Source organism: Populus nigra, chromosome 1 (genome assembly GCF_951802175.1).
Source record: "Populus nigra chromosome 1, ddPopNigr1.1, whole genome shotgun sequence".
NCBI classification, from domain to species: domain Eukaryota; kingdom Viridiplantae; phylum Streptophyta; class Magnoliopsida; order Malpighiales; family Salicaceae; genus Populus; species Populus nigra.
Genome location: NC_084852.1, coordinates 21,441,299 through 21,460,703, shown reverse-complemented (window position 1 = coordinate 21,460,703; position 19,405 = coordinate 21,441,299). Strand labels below are relative to the sequence as shown.

At 34.4% G+C, this 19,405-nt stretch overlaps 2 protein-coding genes, 1 long non-coding RNA gene and 1 other non-coding gene across 12 annotated transcripts; all 4 read left to right on the top strand.

The window, feature by feature from the left end:
- The first annotated feature begins 183 nt into the window (after positions 1–183).
- Positions 184–255, top strand: TRNAE-UUC (transfer RNA glutamic acid (anticodon UUC)). The gene has a single exon. It is a non-coding gene; the product is annotated as a tRNA-Glu (tRNA).
- Positions 256–1,177: 922 nt separating this feature from the next.
- Positions 1,178–4,498, top strand: LOC133670168 (uncharacterized). Its single transcript, XM_062090673.1, has 3 exons — positions 1,178–1,382; positions 3,186–3,223; positions 4,037–4,498. The coding sequence occupies exons 1-3, from the start codon at positions 1,310–1,312 to the stop codon at positions 4,148–4,150; spliced, it is 225 nt and encodes a 74-aa protein (XP_061946657.1). The 5' UTR covers positions 1,178–1,309; the 3' UTR covers positions 4,151–4,498.
- A 658-nt stretch (positions 4,499–5,156) lies between these two features.
- Positions 5,157–10,862, top strand: LOC133670127 (uncharacterized). Of its 8 annotated transcripts, none has more exons than XM_062090629.1 (5): positions 5,157–8,462; positions 9,427–9,581; positions 9,683–9,792; positions 10,172–10,259; positions 10,440–10,862. In XM_062090629.1, the coding sequence occupies exon 1, from the start codon at positions 5,428–5,430 to the stop codon at positions 8,413–8,415; it is 2,988 nt and encodes a 995-aa protein (XP_061946613.1). In that variant the 5' UTR covers positions 5,157–5,427; the 3' UTR covers positions 8,416–8,462; positions 9,427–9,581; positions 9,683–9,792; positions 10,172–10,259; positions 10,440–10,862. The 8 variants fall into 8 exon arrangements, with proteins under 8 accessions (XP_061946613.1, XP_061946596.1, XP_061946636.1 ...); XM_062090612.1 differs by having other exon boundaries at positions 9,683–9,902; XM_062090652.1 differs by having other exon boundaries at positions 9,427–9,593.
- A 2,521-nt stretch (positions 10,863–13,383) lies between these two features.
- Positions 13,384–17,240, top strand: LOC133695180 (uncharacterized). Of its 2 annotated transcripts, XR_009842391.1 has the most exons (4): positions 13,384–14,101; positions 14,843–14,913; positions 15,450–15,604; positions 15,770–17,240. It is a non-coding gene; the product is annotated as an uncharacterized LOC133695180 (long non-coding RNA). The 2 variants fall into 2 exon arrangements; XR_009842388.1 differs by having other exon boundaries at positions 13,387–14,101; positions 15,450–17,240.
- The last annotated feature ends 2,165 nt before the right edge of the window (positions 17,241–19,405 follow it).

Below are 19,405 nucleotides of genomic sequence, written 5' to 3'. Positions count from 1 at the left end.
TCATATTTGATCCATTACGTAATGATCATTGTTTACTAATTTCCGACTAATCGGAGGAGCACTTTGCTTACTGTTGAATCACAGAGATGGCCGAACTAATCGGTAAGAAATGCAGTGCATGGGAGACTAACTACACTTTTAAATTCTATTATATTTTTATAAATGTTGTTGCTTTCTAATAAATCCGTTGTCGTCCAGCGGTTAGGATATCTGGCTTTCACCCAGGAGACCCGGGTTCGATTCCCGGCAACGGAATTAACTTTTGTTCTGAAAATTCTCTTCAAAAAAAGAAGTTTTTTTTTTTTTTAAAAAAAATAAAACAAGTACAATTTTCAGCCAAGGAAAAACTACCACGGTAATCGAAGACTACACCATAATTTTTATACACGAGTTTCATATTTTGACTGGGTTATTGAATTGTTTGGGTTAAATTTTTTTTTAAAAAATTAAAATGATATTATTTTAATAAAAAAATAAAATAAAAATTAATGAATTTTTGATTGAATTTTGTTAAGTCAACCAGATCACCAAGTCACATTAAATTTTTATTTTTTTTTAACCTGGCCTGATTTTAATCTCGAGTTCTTAACCGACTCATCAGGTCAGACTAGGTTTCAAACCTATATGCTACATCATGCTCATTAACTTTTTTATGTGAAGATAATTCTGATCTAAAAATATAAAAACTTATCCCAAATTATAAAGTTTTTAGATTAAAATATTCATTTTTAGATTAAAAATCATTTAGTTATGATAAATTGTTAATTCAGTGATCCAGAATTTAAAATTGTTTTCTAAGATTACCCAATACATGACAATCATGTGTTAATTAAGTAATGATTTTGAGTTTATTATTTTAAATCGTATAAACAACTTGATTAAGAATACCCTTTGCAAATTAATTGCCTCAAACAATTCTTAAAATTACTAAAAATAAAAATAAGTAGCAGACATATAAAAAAATAAAAATTATACCGCAAAAATAACTTATATTTTATTTTATTTAGGAGGTTTTTAAAAATATAATAATTATTATTTTTTAAAATATATTTTTATTTAAAAATATATTAAAATAATATTTTTTTAATTATTTTTTTATAGTATATATAAAAATTTAATAAAAAAATTTAATTTTTTTATTAAAAGCGTTTGTAACACAATTTCAAACCGCCACATCAATTACAATCAGAAGAGACCGTAAAAAACAAGTCACTCACCCCTGTTTACACAGAACTTGACAAACCTCGATAAGGTTTCAAACCTCGGTCAATCAAATTCTTGCATAAACTAAAACACTCGCAATCCCGAAATGGCGAGGGATAGTTGTCTGGCTCGTATAACTGCCGGCGTTGCTGTTGGAGGTGCTATTGGTGGCGCCGTGGGTAAGTTCTCTCATCATAAACCCTAAAACATCTTCTTGTTCTAGTTTTTATCAATACCTGCGCGTCTTGTTATTGGGTGTGGTTCCTTAATGCTCCCTAAGTTGTTGTTATTTAAATTTCCAAAGTCCACCGATTTATCTTCTCATACAAACACACAAAATCCATAAACCAATTGTCCTATAAATTTACGACTTCCATTGTATTACGCCTTGATTTGGGAAAGGGTGATCGAGGGACTGTTTCTTGATTGTGAGTGCAAAAGTTGATCTTTGAATGCCATTTTTTCACTATTCTTTGGAATGCTTTGGTGAAAGAAATCCTGCACCACTAGATGTAGACTGGTTTTAGGAGTACTGTAAAGGGCGTGATTTTAATGAAAACACTGGGTCTAATACATCAAGACTTGAAATTTCAGGAGATGTGCAGATGGGGTTTATTTATAAGAAGGTATTAAATGGAAGTCACGGAATAGCTTGCAAAACGGGGACGCGCTTGATGATATTGCCGGGTGCCTAATAGTGGTGGATTTCTTGATTCTAAATTGAGAGGCTCCCGTGTTCTTCAACTTAGAAGCTTGAGAAGTTTAACTAAAATAGCGTTGGTAACTTTTGTTGGTAACTAAAATAGCAGGGTCTCTAGAAGTGTTTGTTTGATGGAATTGGAAAAATTATACTTGGACTAGAGTTGGTTAAAGAGAATGGTGACCGAAGTCTGTTAATTGTACTGTACGGGGAAAGATTTATAAAGAAGCAACAAGTCCATACTGAATTTAAGAAGATTGCAGAGAGAAATAAAACAGCTAGAGTGTAGCTCAAGGGCTATTTGTTTTGCGTCAAATATTTTCCTGCAAAAACATTTTCTCATAAAATGAAATATTTTACTGTCTGGATGTGACATGGAAAACAAGCTGGAAAATATTTTTCAGCAACACTGGAAATTGTTCAGAAGATTATTGATACAGGAAAATCAATATATTTATTACCAAAGATAATTTATCACAAATTAAACATATAAATTTTTTTGTTTGATGGATACATAAAGGATTTTTACTTTTATTTGGACTTTAATAAACTATTTGTTTATGAAATTTTAGAACATTAGGTTGCCAGCTTAGCCAATGACAATAATGTGTTTAAAAATACATCGACATAGGTTTTATAACCAATATATGTCCCATGAAAATAGAACGTTAAAATGCAATTTTATCATAATAGGAGATTTCATAGCCAAACACATGTCAATAAAAATAGATATACGAACAAAAGTTTACCATGACAAGTACATGTCCAAAACCAGAAGAATAACTTAGTATATGTGAAAATCATATTTCCATCTTAAACAAACATGCTCTAAGTTTAAAATTTCATAGTGATAGGTAAGTTTGTAGCCAACAACTCAATGTAAACATTAAATAGAAAAACTGTAGGTTTATTGTAGCAATGACCTGCCTGCTGAGGGTAGCAATGTGGTCTAGGAACATGAACAAGGTTGTGGAAAACATAATATTCAAAATTCTAGCTTTAACTTCTTTGATGCAAGTTAAAAGTGTGTGCTTGTACAGTTTACACAATGGAACTTTAACTATCTTGGTGTGTGCTTTTGCACATCATATCTAGCCATGACAATTGATTTTCTCATTGATATGCAAAAAAGAAACATTGGCTAGTGGACAATCTTAATAAGAAAGTTTCAATTCATACAAATCCAGGCTTATATATTCAATCTTTGGTTCACTGTTAAAACTATAGTTTGTTTTGCTTCAACTATCCATCTAATATGGTAATATATATGATTTCTGTGCAGGTGCTGTTTATGGAACATATGAGGCAGTAAGGTATAAGGTACATCATCTGACCTGGTACCAAAATTCACACTTTAGAGTGTGGAGACCTTATTAAATGCCTGCTCTTGATCATTAATTGTTCTTTACTGAAATAGAAATATGTACCCTGTTGTCTTCTTTTTCTTTTGATTTATAGTCTGAGTGAATGAAATATTTTATGTTACTTAATGTGTTGCATATTGTGGATTCTAACTTGTAATTTCCTTGCTTAAGTATACGTGTAAAGTTATAGAGAGATGGAACAATGAGCATCAACTTGGAACTTAAATTTTATGGTCATGGCTTCCCTTAAGTTCATGTTTGTATGTTCCTTTTCACCATGTGCATCCCCTCTATCCCCTGCCATAGATATGAATTAAAACAGAAGGTCAGAAACTGCCAGAAGATAATGGTGTGCATTGGTTTTTGTCACCCTCATTTTTCTGTTTGGGCTGGGTCTGTGAGTTTAATCAGCCCTGAGATGCTTAGAAAGATCTGTTTCCTTGTGCCCCCACTGGTTTTGGGTGTCTCTGTTTGCATTCTGGAGTAGACTTTGTGAAACTCGCAACTCTCAGAGGAGGCCGTTGGTTGTTACTCGTTGTGTCATATGGTCCTGGTTGCCTTCAAAAAGATTACCCACTGCCCAGTTAGCGAACATCTGCCTTATCTGCTATTTTTTTTAATTAAAATACTATCCAAATTTTGATTTTTTGTTTGTTTATTTATGCAGATTATCTTGTTTTTAAAGGAGTTTAAACTAAAGTCAATGCATTTTTCTTGGTATTCCATTGTAAGTGTTCATCAGTTAATTAATTAGTTTGGAAAAATTCAGGTACCTGGACTTTTGAAGATCAGATACATTGGGCAAACCACACTTGGTAGTGCTGCCATATTTGGTCTTTTCCTGGGTGCTGGGAGCTTGATACATTGTGGGAAATCATATTGATTTGTTCTATTCAGAGCAGCAAGAAATCAACTTTGTTCTGCTCACAAGGATCTGTGCTTCAACTTCACTTGCCTTTGAGCTGATGGATAGAAGTTGTGGTAGCGATTAGTTGTTTCTTTCTACATAAAATTTCCTGTGATGTTATGGCTTTCAGAAACAGCTTAGCAGCAATTAGCCTTGTGAAATTTCTTCGTTATTGTCACTTTCACAGTTGTCTGGCTCCTTGATGGTTGCCTCTTTTTTTTTTTTTTTGTTTCCTCTCTCATAGTAGTAGTCTGTTCTTTAGATGTAAAACTTTATCTATGCCATTTCGATTGCCAATCCATAATTTGATTTACATGGCCAAAAGCTTTATTAGCACTCGTCTTTATAGTTTCGAAGAGAGCAAATGAAGATATAGCAGCTAAGATGCGGGAGCTGATCTCACCATGGGCTTGACCATAGGTTTTCATGGTCTGATATCGCCTTAGCACCTTCCGGTGAAGAAATGAAAGTTCGATTCTTTAGAGCTCTTATTTAGAGCGATGGGACTCAAGAAAAGAAGAAAACTATCTTGATCATCAAATTTATCCTGGGCTTAGCTTCAATAGGCAATTAGAGTTAAACATACAAATGGTTGATATCATAAAAGACGCTTTCTGGGCATCATCAAGACAGATTGAAAATGCATCGATCAATCTGCAAACTACATTTTTAGTGCTTCGGATTTGGTAATAGCTTCGGTTTGGAATCAGATGTTTTGACCTGTGGTCTACTTTTCTTCTCTCTTTTTTTTCCTTTTCCAGCCAGCATTATACATTGTTCACACAAACAGCCATAAAATTTCACACAGAAATCGCTTTTTTAACTGTCTTTGACCTCTTCTGTTAAAATCTGCGAAGAATTTAGAAAGAAAAAATAATTTAGAATTTAACAACTTTAGAGACCTAATTGAGATGAAAACTATTTTAAGGACTTATTTGATTTTTAGCTATAGGGGGCTAATTTCGAGGTTTTGCCGTGCCCTGAAGTCTTCCCGATCAAAACTTAAGAGGAGTGTAGGCTGGTTTCCAAACGTCAAGTCGTCTTCTTATTCTCCCTCGAAGCCGCCAAACTGCGGTCTCCTTCAACACCATCACTGCTTTAGTTTCTCTCTGTAACTTTCAAATTCAAACATCACAACAGAGGGAAACCTTGTAGAAACCCCTCTCCACCACCAACAGGTAAACCTCATAAACATCTCCTGCTCAAAATTTGATTTCTCTGTTGTTTAATGTTACTGAACTAGAGAGCTAGTTATGGCATCAAAGCTGCTTAAACTCACTGCCTATGAGGCAAAAAACGAGCTTGAACTCTCTCTAAAGCAAGCCTTTGAGGAGCTTGAACCAAAACTAAGACCCCCATTTCCGTTAACAATACCAAGCCCTCAAGAATATTCCAGACTCAATCTTGCTATTCTTTATGGGGTTTTAACCGAACCCCATTTGGCTAAAACGCATATAAAGCATCTTCATGCTATTGTCACTGATGGGTATGCTTTGTTTGTTAGTTTGATTGTGAAAATTGTTAATGATTTGTATGGCAAGTTAGTTGATTCGGTGAAGGATCAATTGGTTTGGGTTGTTAAAGAAATGGTTGATGTTTTAGGAGTGGGATTTGATGGTTTCTTAGTGTGTTTGTTGAGGCAAATTGTTGGTGGGGATTTTAGTGATGGGAATTTGTGGTTGTGCTTTGAGTTGGTCTCCCTTTTTTCAAGCAAATGGGATTGTTTAGTAGAAGATGCGCCATTTGTTTTAACTAGTGCTTTGTATGTGTATCTACGGGTATTAGCTGATCACTGTAAGGTATCGACTGATGCTAAGATGGAATCGTTGAAAAGATTAGAGATTGAGTTTTGTGTCAAGATGTTGAGGGAGCAATTTAATTTGTGCATGAAGATTGGGAGGGACCTTATTAGATTGCTTCGAGATTTGGTTCATGTCCCTGAGTTTCGAGCTATCTGGAATGATTTGGTGTTGAACCCAAGTGAATTTAGGACAGAAGGCTTTTCAGATATTTCACAGTTGTACTGCTCTAGGACTTCTAGTCGGTATTTTTTGCTTCGAATTACTCCAGAGATGGAAACCCAATTGAGGTTTCTACTCATGCATGTGAAGTTCGGGAATCAGAAGCGATACCAAGTGTGGTTTGCCAAGAAGTTTCTTTTTGGACAAGAGAGAGAGACACTTGTAGTTGACATTATTCGCTTCATATGTTGTGCACACCACCCATCAAATGAAATTATTCAGTCAGACATTGTACCAAGATGGGCTGTTATAGGTTGGCTTCTAAAATCTTGTAGAGAAAAATATGTTGAAGCTGATATGAAGCTGGCCTTATTTTATGACTGGCTTTTTTTTGATGAAAAAATTGACAACATAATGAACATTGAGCCTGCAATGCTATTAATGGTGTGCTCAATACCAAAATATATAGATATAACTCACTCTCTTCTTGAATTTTTATTGTTTATTGCTGAAAACTATGAAGAGGACCGTAATTATGTCATTAGAAGGGGTTTGTCATCAGCTATGAGGATGCTTGTTCAAAAAGGAGTGGTTCGGTCAATGGATATTCTGACTTCATGTGATGCACTTTCTCCTTTTCTAAGAGAGGGACTTAGGAAGTTAATATTGCGTTTGAATATTGAAAGTAATGAGTTGCAACCAGCCCATCTTCCTCCTCATTCTGTGTCACGTTCGAGTTTGCAAAATGTTTCTCATCTTGCAATAACAACACCAGCTCCGGAACAACAATCTGCAAAGATTGTGGAAGTAAGGCTTAGCAAAGAACCTGCTGGTTCTTCTATTCCCATTTCAGGTGACCTGTTTATGACTTCTTGCCCATCAAATGTTACCATTGAAAGTCAATTTGATGCTATTGAGAGCTTAGCACAAAATCTGGCAGAAGCTATGAAGAAGTCAAATAGAATGGGGCTTCAGATTTTGGAGGAAATACTGCTCTCATTTGTGAATCTTGATGGCCAAGCATCAACATGTGGTTCAACTTTCCCTGAAACTTTATCTTCAAGAATTGCAGATCAATTTGAATCCATTGGCAATCGATTATTTGCTCCTTTTGATGTCAGCATTAGTGTTCCTTCTTCTGACAGTGGAATTCATTCGCCCACAATCATAATTGCACGCTCCTTCATACTTTCTCAGCATGAACGGTTGCAAGAAATGCTTCTATTCTGGTTAAGGAATGGTTTTCATGTAGGAGCTCACTTACTATCTTATGCAACAAGGCTAGCTTATGAGGCATGTATATCAGATTCTTCAGGAAATGCAATCATCAACAATAATTTTTCTAAGATAAGTGACTCAGGGATGTCATTACTACTCTTTCATGTTGATGGGTATTTTTCTATTCTGAATGGAAGGAAACAAGATTTTCTCGAAGGCAGTGTTTCTACTTCTAAGATGGATAAGGAATTAGTTAATATGTTGGTAAAAAATGCTTTTGCTGCATACAAATGTTTCCTTGAACGTTCAAGAACCATCCTGCATAAAGAAGATGATTTAGCTCTGTCAAAGCTATTCATTCTAGACATAACCTCTTGTTTTCTTTGTGAAAGAAAAAAGACAAAGTTCTTCTACAGCATCTTCTGTCATCTTGCCGACTTATGTGCTGGCAACATTGATATCATCAGGTTCCTTGTGAGTCAGTTGGATCATGCTGATCTTCTTGAAATGCAGTTTGAAATTGGGCTGAAGAGATTCTTCGTGTTCGGGGAGAGCACTGAAGATATTTTTCACTTAATGAAGAACTCTCTCAGTTGGGATCCTTCAGAGCAGCACAAGCTTTGGGGCTTGATCAGATCAGAGCTTGCTGTTTCTAAGGTTCAGCTGGAGAAGATCATTTTGAAATTTTTCTGCTCTAATGAGCTGGATGCAAATACAAGTGCCATTGCTGTGGGAGGCCTTCTTACATTGTGCATTTGCCGTGCTCCCACACCTGAGCTTGTTGGGGCAATCATGTTGCTGCCTGATGATGTATTCCAGGACTTTGCTGCTACAGTTTTGGCATCATGGGTTGTCTCTAATGCCTCAAAGCTATTTGACAGCTTGACTAAATTTTCAGAGAAATTTGACAATGAGAATGGAAATGTTGCCGGTTCAGTTGGGATTGTGATAAACCATTCTGCAATTCTCTGGTTGTTGAATTATTTTAAATCACAGGGGATGAATGGCTCCAATATTTTAAGCACCTTTTCTGCAAGTATTTCTTGTGAAAAACCAGCGTAGACATTGTGACTGAATTGGGTTATTAGTGATGGTTCTGCATTCAAATGGTAAGCTGCTGAGCCTCCAAAGTATTTGATATGGTGAAACTTGTAGTTTAAATTTAGTTATGTTTCTGCAATAAGAAGTCGAATTGCCATATCAGACCTGCATAATATCTTGTGTGCAAATACTATTATTTTTTAATTTCATTATGGGTGTGTTAATTCAGTAGGTCGAACCATACTGACTGAATTTGTAAACTAGATCATAGTTTAGCATATTTAACAATATTGCTTTCAACTGTCATTTTTTCTTGTCAAGATCTTGCTGCAATAATATTCAACTGCAAACAACTGGAAGCTGTCAAGTTTATATGTAGCACAAAGACATGGGTTTATGAAACTTTTTGCATGGATAAGACTATCTTGCTGTTACGCTCCTCTTCAAGACATCAGAATAAGTGTAGAGTATATTGAATAACTGATTAGTTTGTTGAAGTTCCTGGCAGGACAATCATAATAAATATGCTGATGCGCAGCTCATTATAGAGTGCTTACACAGAACTCTCTGACATTTTTGTGCATTCAAGTTTTCTTCTGCTGTTTTAGTTAGAAGTACAACAAACCACAAAAAGACAACTAAATTCAGTTAAACAATTCCTATCAGAAAATAATTTTGTTCACTGTGATTAACTTTCTGTTGCTTGACTAAAATTATTGAATTCTGACTTTATATGGATAAAAATAGTGAACTTGCATAGTCAATGAATTGTACAATCGAGTTGAGTAGTTTAGTATGTGATGTAGTCTCATGAAGTCCCTTTTTCTTCATGGCGCTCAAATCATCACCGAGATCAATAGCTATGGGGTGTCTTATTATCCTTACATCGTTATGATCCATTCTCTCCAATTATGCTCTGTTTGACCTTATTAATTAGCTAGAAAGAAAGTTGAATTTTCGTTTCCCTTGTAAATTTTTTTTAAGTTATAATTTCTGCTTCCCATATGGCTGAGATAGCACATGTTGATGCAGTTTAGCCTGGTTTCATTCATGCATCTGAGAACCCTGAGTTTTCGGATGCAATGGGTGCGAAGGGAATTGTATTACTTGTCCCCCAGCTCATGAATTGCAGCACTCTGGGATAAGATTGGCTCATCCTTCCTGGCTCAAGCAGCAGATGTTCCTACGTGAGTCTCATTGTATTATCTCTCTCTGATGTGCTATAATTTTATTTTGTTTTGTTTTCAGCATCCTTCCATGTCAAAGATATTTAAATTCTATCTTTCAGGTGACATATATAGGAAAGCATGTGTACATACTACATATAAAAGAGGAAACAATTGCAAGTTGTAACTTGTTGAGTACCCTGCAATCGTCAAGGCATCTTGGTTGGTGGTGGTAATGGCCTAATAAAGGAGTGCTTCATTCATGACTACACTGCAATATCTGATTTATGATTCAGTAACAGAATATCGAATGCTAAATCTCCAACTCTTAATATATATCTGGTATTGTTCAAAATCAAGGCTTATCATATCACCTATCAGGCCTCTTGAAATGTTACTCTCATACCTTATTTATATCACTAGTTGGACTAGTCCATGCTTTCTTTTGAAATTTCTAGGCTCATAATTATAAGTCCGGTCATTGTTCAAGCAAAGTTCTACTGCCTTTCATTTTGAATAAAATTCTGCTGTTACTGCTATTGGTGAAGTGTGGATCTTTTTTTATTTGCTTGTGTGGATCTTATTTTGATTTGCTTTTTTGAATTTATCAGAGAGTCAAGATATACAAGTCCACCTACACTGATCAATATGGAATGTAGCTCCATAGCTGTGATTGTAATGTTCCTCCTGCATGAAAACGTGAGTTCGTTTCTTGGAGCCAAGCTTAAATTTGATGTTCTAACAATTTTCTATTTGGTTTTCTTATTTTTGTCGTCACTGTCATGGATTTCAAGCTACCAATGCGTAGCATCATCCCCAAGCATTTCCTTGTAAGATCTGGTGGTCTGACAATGTTCAATTCTCATATTTGTTAAACAGATAATTAAGGAGGATGCCATTATTGTTATGCCACTGGAGACTGCCAAAAAGCTAGAGCAGGCAGAGCGAAGGTCTGCAAAATGTGAGTCATGAGGAGCAGCTACTGTAGAGTTTTTTCTATAGGATAGACACTAGCAAGTATTACGTTTTTGATTGACCCTTAGTTACAGGTGCGTGAACCCTTTAAGACGCAAGTTCAGGTGGGTGTCATACTCATTAGCTGTTATTTCATGTGGCCTTTTGCATTAATTTCTGGTTTGAAATGCTTTAATCTAGAAACATATTTGAAAACGACGTGTCAGCGCGGTTCTAACGAACTGGTCTTCGTAGTGTAATGCATGGATAAACATAAAGGTAGTAGTTTCTTGCACTATTTTGCTCCTGTTCTTTTGAGTGAATTGACCTAATTGTTTTGTCTTCCAATTGTTGGGTCTTTTTTTCTGAAGATTTTTAAACAAATCCGGATGAAGGTGGAGCACCTTGTAACTGAGTGGATTGCTGAAATAAATTTGCCAGTAGTGTAGTTTGTCAAGGCACATTCCGCTGTTAGATTTTTTCCCTTCAGCTGGTTGCTTGATGGTTTGCAGAAAAGATGGATCCTCGCCTCTGGGAGAAAGCGCATGGTCCTAATAATGAGTATCATAGGTAGCTAATTGATCAGATTCACAAGTATTCCTTGCTCGGCAGATATGGATTTTTAGATACCTGACCCAGTAGGATTCCAGATACCGACTCATAGCTATGAACACACACACACACACACACACACACACACACACACACACACACACACACACACCATCAGTAGATCACCTCCTCCTCCAGTTCTCTCGCTCGCCATTCAAATCTGTGTAATCACATTCATAAAAACACAAAGACAAAATCAAATCACCCTCGATAAGAACTTTATTAACGTTTGTGCAACTGGTATTTCTTTTTCCAAGCAGAAACAAATTGTTGCGTTGATTGGAGAGGACGTGATTTTGCGTGGTTTGTTAGTTTTGTCTCAGACATGTAACGCATAGCTTCTTCTTCCCTTGATTGTTGCCGCTGAAATGTCAGTGAGGGAGAAAACGAATCCTAAATTCTTTGATTGTATGGTTATAATTTCTTCAAATTTCAAGAATATAAATAAATTTCGAGAAGATGGGTTTTTCTTAATCAAGTAGCGCATGCATTATCCTTTTAAGTTAATAACTAGGTATGTAACCCGCAATCTACTTCAGGTTGGATAAAAACAAATATATTCTAATGACACAAAAACCCATTTTAAAAAAGAAAATTTCAATATCGATATAAAAAAAAAATTAATAAAAAATAATGTTAACTTATGCTAATTTATTAAACAAATATATTCTAATTGATTAGAGTAATAAATTTAGAAATATCTTGATTAAATTTTAATTAATCAAATATTAAAAAACTATATTGAAAAAACAAAAATCAAACATACAAAAAAAAATAGTAATTATATGTTAAAATAAAAACTTGAGCACGCTAAATTAGATTATGAGATCAAGATAACTTGACAATAAATAAAATAAAAAAAATCATCAAATTAATTTTCAAAAAAAATATTAAATGTTGAATCATGAGATGAAAAGGGTTAGTAATTTCGTGATTGTGCCTTACTACAAATAAACATAAAAGGGTAAGTTAGTAATTTAACCATGCGAAAAAAATTAAAATCTCAAAAAAAAAACCTGGCAACCTATTTGATTGTTTTCTTTTAAGGACAGTGAATGTATTTCACCGTTTAAAAAGAAGTTGTAAATACATTTGTATCCCTATTGAAAGTGAGAATAATTATTCGATCCACTGAAAAATATCATGTTACCTGTAAGCTTAGTCTTCTCAATTGATTTGATGAATGTCATAAATGTCATTTTACTATTATAAATTCATAGTAAACTCTTTTTAGTGGTTACAATAATTTTCTCATGCTCTATATTTTTTTATTATTAATATCAATAAAATATATAATTCATTCAAGTAATTTTCCAAAGATTTTTTTTATTATTCGAACTATCATCCCTTGATGCAACATATATATATTCTTTTTTTTAAATAATTATATTTTGATATTAGTTATAGAAATTAAACTTTGTTATTTATTTTAGATTTTTTTATAAGAAGTTATCATAGTCTCAGAAAAAACCTGGCATTATATTAGTGTTTGTAAGATTTACTTTTTTTCCTACCATATTATTAAATAAAAAATAATCTATCATATTGTTAAAAAAATAATTTAAAAAAACATAATTTTTATCAACTAGCTTAGTGATCTTAAAACAATATACCCACTTTGGGTTGTTATTTGGTTTTTTTAACATCTATTTTCTTATTATATTATTAAATAAAAAATGATTAAAAAAACTTAATTATTAAGAAATAGATTTCATAATTTATTTTGATTTATTTTTTATAGGGTTATCGTGATCTCATAAAAATATTATGATATTGAGTTGATATTTTTTTTGTAAGCATCTATTTTTTTATTATATAATTAAATAAAATTAATTATTTTAAAAAAAGATATTAAATTCAATAAAGTTCATAATCCAGCTTATAAATTTGACATATTAACATAGTTTGACATATGTTAATCCAATAAGTCATCGTCGTAATATTTTTTTTAATAAATATATCATCTTGAAAATATTTTAAAAATCAAACTATATTTTTATAAGTTGTCTGAAATTTTTTTAACCTGTTAAATTAACTGGATTGTATCAAAAAAATTCTTATATAATTTAATTTTAATAAAAATTATAATCAAAATATTTTAGATTTTACCAATTAAATTGTATTTAATAACTCAATCAATAAACTTTCTTTCATCTTAATATTATTTTTTTAGTGGAAAAAAATTTTTGGTCTGAGAATTATCTTAGTGTGTGATACACACTATTATCCTTGTGATGGTTTGGTTTCCACATGTTAGTAAACTGGGCATAAAGTCAAAGATCAGCCATGGATTAGATAGGAGGGGGAAGAAAAGCCAGTAAGCCACCACATTATTTCTTCCTCATAACCTCCATCTACGGATGAGCTAAATGATGTTGGAACTCTCCTTTCTTATCTTGTTTCTCACTTCCATTTCAGTCCTCATCTTCATTTGCTTCTTCCGCTCCACTTCTCATACTCCAAGCAAAACCCCATGTCCAGAATCTTACCCTATAATAGGAATCCTCCCCGGCCTCCTCCGCAACCGCCACCGCTTCCACGATTGGGTCGCTGACATGCTCTCCAAAACCCCATCATCGACTCTCCAAGTCAACAACTTTCTCAACCTCTCCCATATCATCTGCACTGCCAACCCTGTCAATGTAGAGCACCTCCTTGTCACCAACTTCTCCAACTATATCAAAGGTTATCGTTATCTTGACTATTGTGATGTTTTGAAAATAAATTAGTAGGAAAGGGCAACCAAGCCCTTGGTGGCTTAAAGAGTAAGTATTATTAAATGAGAGGTATTGTGGTAATTGAATAATAGTTGATAAATATAAATAAAAAGAATAAAAACAAAAGGAACAAAAAGAGGGAGCTGTGTTTTTGAGAGTAAACCGTGAGAGAGAAGGGAGAAGGAAGAAAAAGAAGAAGAAGAGAAAAGAGGGAAATATAAGGAAAGGAGAAGAGAATTGAAGGAAATAAGTTTAAAGGTAAGATTATGTATAAATGTGTGTTAATTAAGCTTTTAATTTCTGTTTTGATAAATGTTAGGGTTTTGAAGATTGTGCTTTAGGTTTGATTGATGAATTAATTGGAATGTTATGGGTTGATTGTTGTGGGTAATTGGTTAATTAGTTGATTGTGAGAGATTGAAGGTAAAGATGATGATTTTGAGTTATGATTTTGTTTAAATGATGAAATTGTGTTAGAAATCAGAAGATGATAGTAGGTAATCTGTGAAATTCTGGGTTTGAGGTTGAAGATGATGAAAATTCAATTTGGTCCCTCAATTTGTGAAATTACAGTTTAGTCCCTAAACTTTGGGAAAATTATAATTTGACCCTTAACTGTATTTTGAGACTCTGGACAGTGTTATTATGAGGTTAAGGATGATGAATCTCAGTTTGATAATTGATTGGGAATATTTTCAGTTTGGTCCCTCAATTTTGGGAAATTACATTTTAGTCCCTGAACTTTATGAAAATTACAATTCGGTCCCTGGTTCGTTCTAGACAGAATTAAGGATGGTTTATGGGTGAAAATTCAGTATAGTTATGTATTTTCCAAATTGGTCCAATTTTGGTAAAATTACGTTTTGGTCCCTGTTTTGGAAAATTATCGTTTTAGTCCCTAAACCTAGGAGACTAAACCTGGTTTTCATTTATGCATTGGAATCTTTTATTTGTGTTGCTTTGAGTTGCTTTTGAGTATATTTCCTATATTTATTGTAGGTTCTCCTAACAATCCTCAATAGGATTTCGGGTCTTTTCGTCTGACATTCCTTTTAGTTCTATATTTCCGGGTGAGTGGGATAATTTTTAATATGCATATATGATAAGTAAATATGTATGTTGATTATATAATGAGTACAACTCGTTAATTTCTTGAATAATTATATATGTTGCTTATTTTCCGAGTACTCATTTATTCTTGAATTTGCACTCGCAATCTGTCAAAGCAAATTCTATTTGATATGATATACGTTTCTTTGATGATTATGTGAATATCTATTATGCCTTGATATGGGACTTGTCAGTAACTCCATGCTAACGGAGAGTAGTTAGCCTGTATGCACATAGTATTCTGTATACCTAGCTGGTGAGAGAGGCATCAGCCTGTGGCGACTGATCATCCCACAGTGGTCACCTTCGGGTGTCATCTGATCTCTGACATGTAGTCCATTACGTTATGATGATATGTTTAGTATGTATATGTATATGTATATCAAGATAAATGATCTTGCGAACTATTAATATCAAGAATATTTAAAATATATATTAATTATTATTTCCTCACTGAGTTGGTTGAACTCACCCCTCATTCTTAATATTATTTCAGGTTCTTAGTTTCTGATAGTAGGTGAACCTTGTTGAGTGTTCCTGCTTCTTCAGTTTTGGGTCGGTATGCTTTGCTTATCTTTCAAGGCTATTTGATTCGATGTCTTAGGCGCTCCACTATTACCTTGTTTTAATTAAGTTTGGATTTTTGACAAGGTAATGAGTATTATGGATTATTGTTTTTGTTTTAATTACTGATGAGGAGTTTTTAACTATCTTTTGGTTTCATCAGTTTTGAATAATATAATATTTCTGAAGGTTATGAAATGCTGCGTATTTTTGAATAAATTATTCTTTTGATATGTCTGTTTTGAGGCTTAGCTCAGGAGGGATGTCCTTTCGCCACTGCTCCTGCGTTGCCGGTCATGAACCCGAGATTCGGGTCGTGACAACTATCTCCAAGAACTCCTTGGCCATGGAATCTTTAACGTTGATGGTCACCTCTGGACTGTACAACATAAGATTGCTAGCCATGAATTCAACACTAAATCTCTCAAAGACTTCGTATCAGATATAGTCAAATCTGAATTGTCCAAAAGTCTCATGCCAGACTTATTCAAAGCATGTGATCACAACTTGATCATCGATATGCAAGAGGTGTTGCAAAAGTTCACTTTCACTAACATATGCAAAGTTGCTTTGGGGTTGACCCAGAATCCATGTCAAATTTAACTTTTGTTGAGGCTTTTGATGATGCTGTGGAAATTGGGTTTTCAAGATTTATGGCTCCACTTCCTGCGTTATGGAAGCTTCAAAGATCCTTGAATATAGGATCAGAGAAGAGACTTAAAGAAGCTGTTAAAGTGATTAATGAGTTTGCTTGGGAGGTAATAAAATCGAGACAAGAACAAGATGGCGGCAAGAATCAAGATTTGCTGTCAAGATTTATGTTATTGAGTTCTGACATGGAATTTCAAGGTCAAGAACATAAAAGGAAGTTCTTGAGAGACATAATCATAAGCTTTGTGCTTGCTGGCAAGGACTCAACTTCAACAGCTCTAACATGGTTTTTTTGGTTAATTGCTGGCAACCCTCATTGTGGGTCTTTGATTTACAATGAAATATCATCAGCCGCCCCGCTGCCTGCGACAGATTCAAGGGCAAGGATTTTGAGCTACGAAGAGTAGAAGAATTTTCACTATTTGCACGCTGCTCTATCAGAGTCAATGAGGTTGTTTCCACCTGTACCAATCAATTCAAGATCAACGGTGGAAGATGATATATTACCAGATGGGACCTATGTTAGGAAAGGGTGGTTTGCTGATTATTCCGCTTATGCAATGGGTAGGATGGAGAAAGTGTGGGGTCAGGATTGCAGGGAGTTTAAGCCTGAGAGGTGGTTAGATAGTGATGGAGTGTATCAACCGTTTGATCAATTTAGATATCCTGTGTTTCACTGCGGTCCCAGGATGTGTTTGGGGAAGCAAATGGCTTATATCCAAATGAAGGCAATAGCTGCAGCTGTGATGCATGACTTTGAGATCTTGCCTGTTGATGGAGGCGCCACTGCAAATAAAATGATGAACCCACCTTACAGATTAACCATGGTTCTCAAGATGAGAGGGGGCTTGCCTGTTAGGCTGAAGAGGAGAGTGACATCTCAACAATGACTCACAAGTCAACCAACGAGATTAACGAGCAACAGGTTGCCTGATTTGTAGCTCATGATTTTGATTTGCACTTAATAAATTGTTCTGTCTATGCTAAGATTTCTTGGAAGGTGTAATCAACTATTTGTTTCTGCATGAACTGGACATTGGTAAACAAAACAAAGGATTTTATTTTTTGAAAATTATTTTTCACATCATTATATTATATTGATCAAAAGGATTCAAAACATGAAACACCGTTTGGTCTAGAATACAGTTTCAAAAAGCATCTTAGATGGTGGTAAACATGAACTAATCTGCTTGCTTGCAGTCATTTAAGGCTATTTCACTTATGCGATGGGCTGTGATTTGTGAAGAAATATAACAAGATGGCAGCTAGTAAGCAGCAGCGACAAGAATTGATGTGAAGAAGAAGACCATGTGCAATACCATAAATTAACAGCATTTCTTTAACCATCTGGCCTATTGCACACTACAATACCAGCTAACCCACCCTGATTAACCCATAGATTAAGATGCAAATAAAGAGCATCCTACCATGTTTTTATTTCCCTGAAATGTGAGTTTCAGAATACTAGATTAAATTTCTTTGAAACTGGAACAAGGGAAAGTTTCGGAGCTACTGAGTAAGGAACTGGGATTTAATCCACGGCTTGGCTGTGAATGCAGGCAGAGCACCGAGGACCTTACAAATAAAAAAAAAACTTGCATTCTTTAAGGATTTTCCATGGCCAAAGAATTAAAGAAGCCTTAGCTAAATGGCTCATATCCTCAACCCATTTCTGTGTTTGAATGGTACAGGCTCAACTACTGGCTCTAGTTACCAACATCAATTTTCACCAAAAAAAAAAAAGAAAGAAAAAACTGTCAAATATTTGAAATAAAGTTAAAGCCTCTGTCGTCCCCAAATCAATGAGATATATATATATATATATATATATATATATATATATATATATATATATATCAACTTGTACTGTAATTGTTAATTATCCAGCAAAAAGAGGTTCCTCAAACAAGGAAGTCTATTTTTGGTGAAGGTGGTTATCTGGGTCTATGGTTTGCTAAAGTCATCACCAGACACCAGCAACAAAACTTATAATTTCCCTCTCAGTCACCTATTGTAAATGATAACTATAATTAAAACTGAAGAGCGTTCCTGAGAATGAAATGGTGTTACTGGCAGAGCACTTGCAGCAAAAGACAAGCAAGAGACACAACAACAAGCAAAATTCAAATGCCATCTCTCTCTCTCTCATTGATGTTGAAACTGGTGACTGCAAAACTCACCATGCTCTCTAAACAAGGGTGTATAAATTAATCCCCCTCTGTGTACACCGGTGATGGTGAAAAATACGGGCACAGTTCTCCATCCTCATCCAAAAGAGAGAAATTATTATAACCTTTTACTAAAAAGCACAAATCTAGACATACTTAAAAAGCACAATCTAAACATACTTGAAAGTTCAAAATCATCTGTTAATCCACGGTAACTCCCCCTAACATACCCAATTCAAACAAGGAGCGAAGATCTTTATTCCGATGCAAGGCAGAACAAGACATGAAATCACCTGTTGACCATTTCATAGGTCCACTAATCTCAGCTTCTACCAGCATGGTTTAACTTTCATTTCATTCAAAGCAATGGAACAAGAAGAATCAACCTGCTATTCTTAACAGTTCAAAAACTAAAATAACATTCCATGAGAAAATGAAGGGGAAATATAATGCAAAATCAAAACCATCAACAGTCGTTATTACATTAGATAACAAAACTACCATCTAGCACACAGTAGGTGATGTAAAGGAAGAGACTACTGCTTTGGATTATTTATGTAACAAAGATTAGCTAAGCAGTTGCTACTTCCTTGATAAAATTTTATGGCTTTGATCATCTCCATAGAGGTATAAAAGCAAGAAGATCTCTTCAAACAGCTAGTCTGCAAGCAGGATAAAAGAAAAAACTTTGGGAAAAATAGAATGAAAGCACACTAGTGAACATAAGATGTAACAAATGTCTGCAATATTTGGAACATCTAACACAAATCAGAAAGTTTAAGAAAAGTTGCATGTTTTCAAATAGCGGATGCTACGAAAATAAAAATACTCAAAGTAAGCAAAAACTTCCTCAGCTCAAAACACATGATCACTGAAATCCCCCTAAGCAACCATAATATAAATTAGGGCAATGGAAATGCCAATCAAGCTGGAAATATCTCGAAACAGCTGAATACTTGTATTTGGCCAAAAATTCTCAAATATTTTATCGTCCATTTTAGCCCAGATGGTCTAAGCACTAGTAATAATAACCAAATGAAGTAATGGCTTGTTATGCTCTGTGTGCTAG

What these genes read in the sequence shown, in the direction of transcription:
- LOC133670127 (XM_062090644.1), top strand. Translation starts at nt 5,428, where the DNA reads ATGGCATCAAAGCTGCTTAAACTCACTGCCTATGAGGCAAAAAACGAG.
- LOC133670168 (XM_062090673.1), top strand. Translation starts at nt 1,310, where the DNA reads ATGGCGAGGGATAGTTGTCTGGCTCGTATAACTGCCGGCGTTGCTGTT. An exon ending in TGCTATTGGTGGCGCCGTGG is followed by an intron (nt 1,383 to 3,185) that starts GTAAGTTCTCTC and finishes ATTTCTGTGCAG; the next exon opens with GTGCTGTTTATGGAACATAT. An exon ending in ATGAGGCAGTAAGGTATAAG is followed by an intron (nt 3,224 to 4,036) that starts GTACATCATCTG and finishes GGAAAAATTCAG; the next exon opens with GTACCTGGACTTTTGAAGAT.